We start from the raw sequence: 1,556 nt of genomic DNA on the forward strand, positions 1-1,556 counted from the left end.
TCCTTGTCAGGCAGGTTGTTCAAGGCGAGATATTTCCCTCAAGGTGATTTTTGGGATGCTTCCTTAACTTCTTCACCCTCTGTTTGTTGGAGGGACATTTTGGAGGCTCGGTCTCTGCTTATGAGAGGGTTGAGGTGGCAGATTGGTGGGGGTATTGTTGTCTGTATTTGGGAGAATCCTTGGATTCCTAGACCGGTGAATTTTCGACCTCTTATTCGTGGTAATTCCTCTCGTACTTGGGTACGAGAACTGATTAATGATGATTTAACTTGGAACTCTTCAATTGTTGAAGCTACATTTGTTGCTAAGGATGTACATTTGATCTTGTCTATTCCTCTTAGTCACCGTATGGTTCAGGATAAGAGGAGCTGGCATTATGATTCTAAAGGAAGATTTTCTACAAAAAGTGCTTACCGGCTAGCTCTAACACTGCTCCACCTTACAGCACCAGGTTCTTCTAATTCTAGTTTGGGTTGTCAGTTGTGGAAGCAGATTTGGTTTGCTAAAGTGCCAGGTAAGATAAAAATTCATACCTGGCGTGTTTGTTCTTCTATATTACCTACCATCTCTACTCTGCAGTCTAGGCATGTGTTCATTGATAATGGGTGCTATTTTTGCAATACTAATGACGAAACAGTAGAACATATTAGTAGAGATTGTTGGTTTGTGCGTGATTTATTCAAATTGTTTCCGGAGTTTGATCGAATTTTTCGGGAGGTTTTGCCCTCAATGTCCATTACTTCGTGGCTCCAATTTTGTTTGGAGATTCTTTCTCATGACGAATTTGCTCTTCTATTGGTTCTTCTGTGGTCCATATGGAAGGAAAGGAATGAAAGACTATGGTCTAGGAAGTTCAAAACTTTGCATCAGGTTTACTTCCAGGTGCACTTTGTTCAGTTATTGAGATCATCTACTTCCAGACGTAGTAGAGGTGCTGTTCGACCAAGGAGGTCGTGGCTTCCTCCTCCTAGTGGTTGGCTGAAGGCCAACATTGATGGTGCCTTTAATCAGGATACTCATTGTGGAGGTATTTGGAGTTCTAATCAGAGATTCTACAGGTTCAATTGTTGGTGGATTTTGTGGTAAAATATCTAATGTGCTATCCCCAGATATTGTGGAGGCTATGGCTGGTAGGGAGGCTTGTGAGTTGGCTGCAGAGTTTCAGTTGGCTCCTATTGTCTTTGAATCAGATTGCTTGAAATTGGTTGAAGCATCTAAGTGTGATGAGGAGGATGGGTCTGGTTTTGGTAGAATAGTTGAAGATATCAGGTTCCTTTTGTCTTCTACTCCTTCTACTTTCTTTTCCCATGTATTTAGACAGTGCCGGCCCTGAGGGCTGTTGCCTGAGGCAGCCGCCTCAGTCCACCACTCTCCGACGGGCCTCAGCCAAGTTTTTATTTTTATTTTTTTATTTTACATATATTCGTTGTATAATTCTATAATTTTCTTTCGCATGTCTGCTACAATTCGGTCACGCTAGAGCAGTGGTAACATTGATTTGCTGTTGTTTGCAGCATCAAGGTTCGAAACACATTGGCCTTATTTTTCTTTAGTTT

General features: G+C 41.7%; 1 protein-coding gene across 1 annotated transcript; it reads left to right on the forward strand.

Moving 5' to 3' along the window:
- The first annotated feature begins 729 nt into the window (after positions 1-729).
- On the forward strand, positions 730-1,333 carry LOC121049227. Its single transcript, XM_040505897.1, has 2 exons — positions 730-1,027; positions 1,110-1,333. The coding sequence occupies exons 1-2, from the start codon at positions 730-732 to the stop codon at positions 1,331-1,333; spliced, it is 522 nt and encodes a 173-aa protein (XP_040361831.1).
- The last annotated feature ends 223 nt before the right edge of the window (positions 1,334-1,556 follow it).

The sequence above is a fragment of the Rosa chinensis genome, chromosome 5, assembly GCF_002994745.2.
Source record: "Rosa chinensis cultivar Old Blush chromosome 5, RchiOBHm-V2, whole genome shotgun sequence".
Lineage (NCBI taxonomy): Eukaryota > Viridiplantae > Streptophyta > Magnoliopsida > Rosales > Rosaceae > Rosa > Rosa chinensis.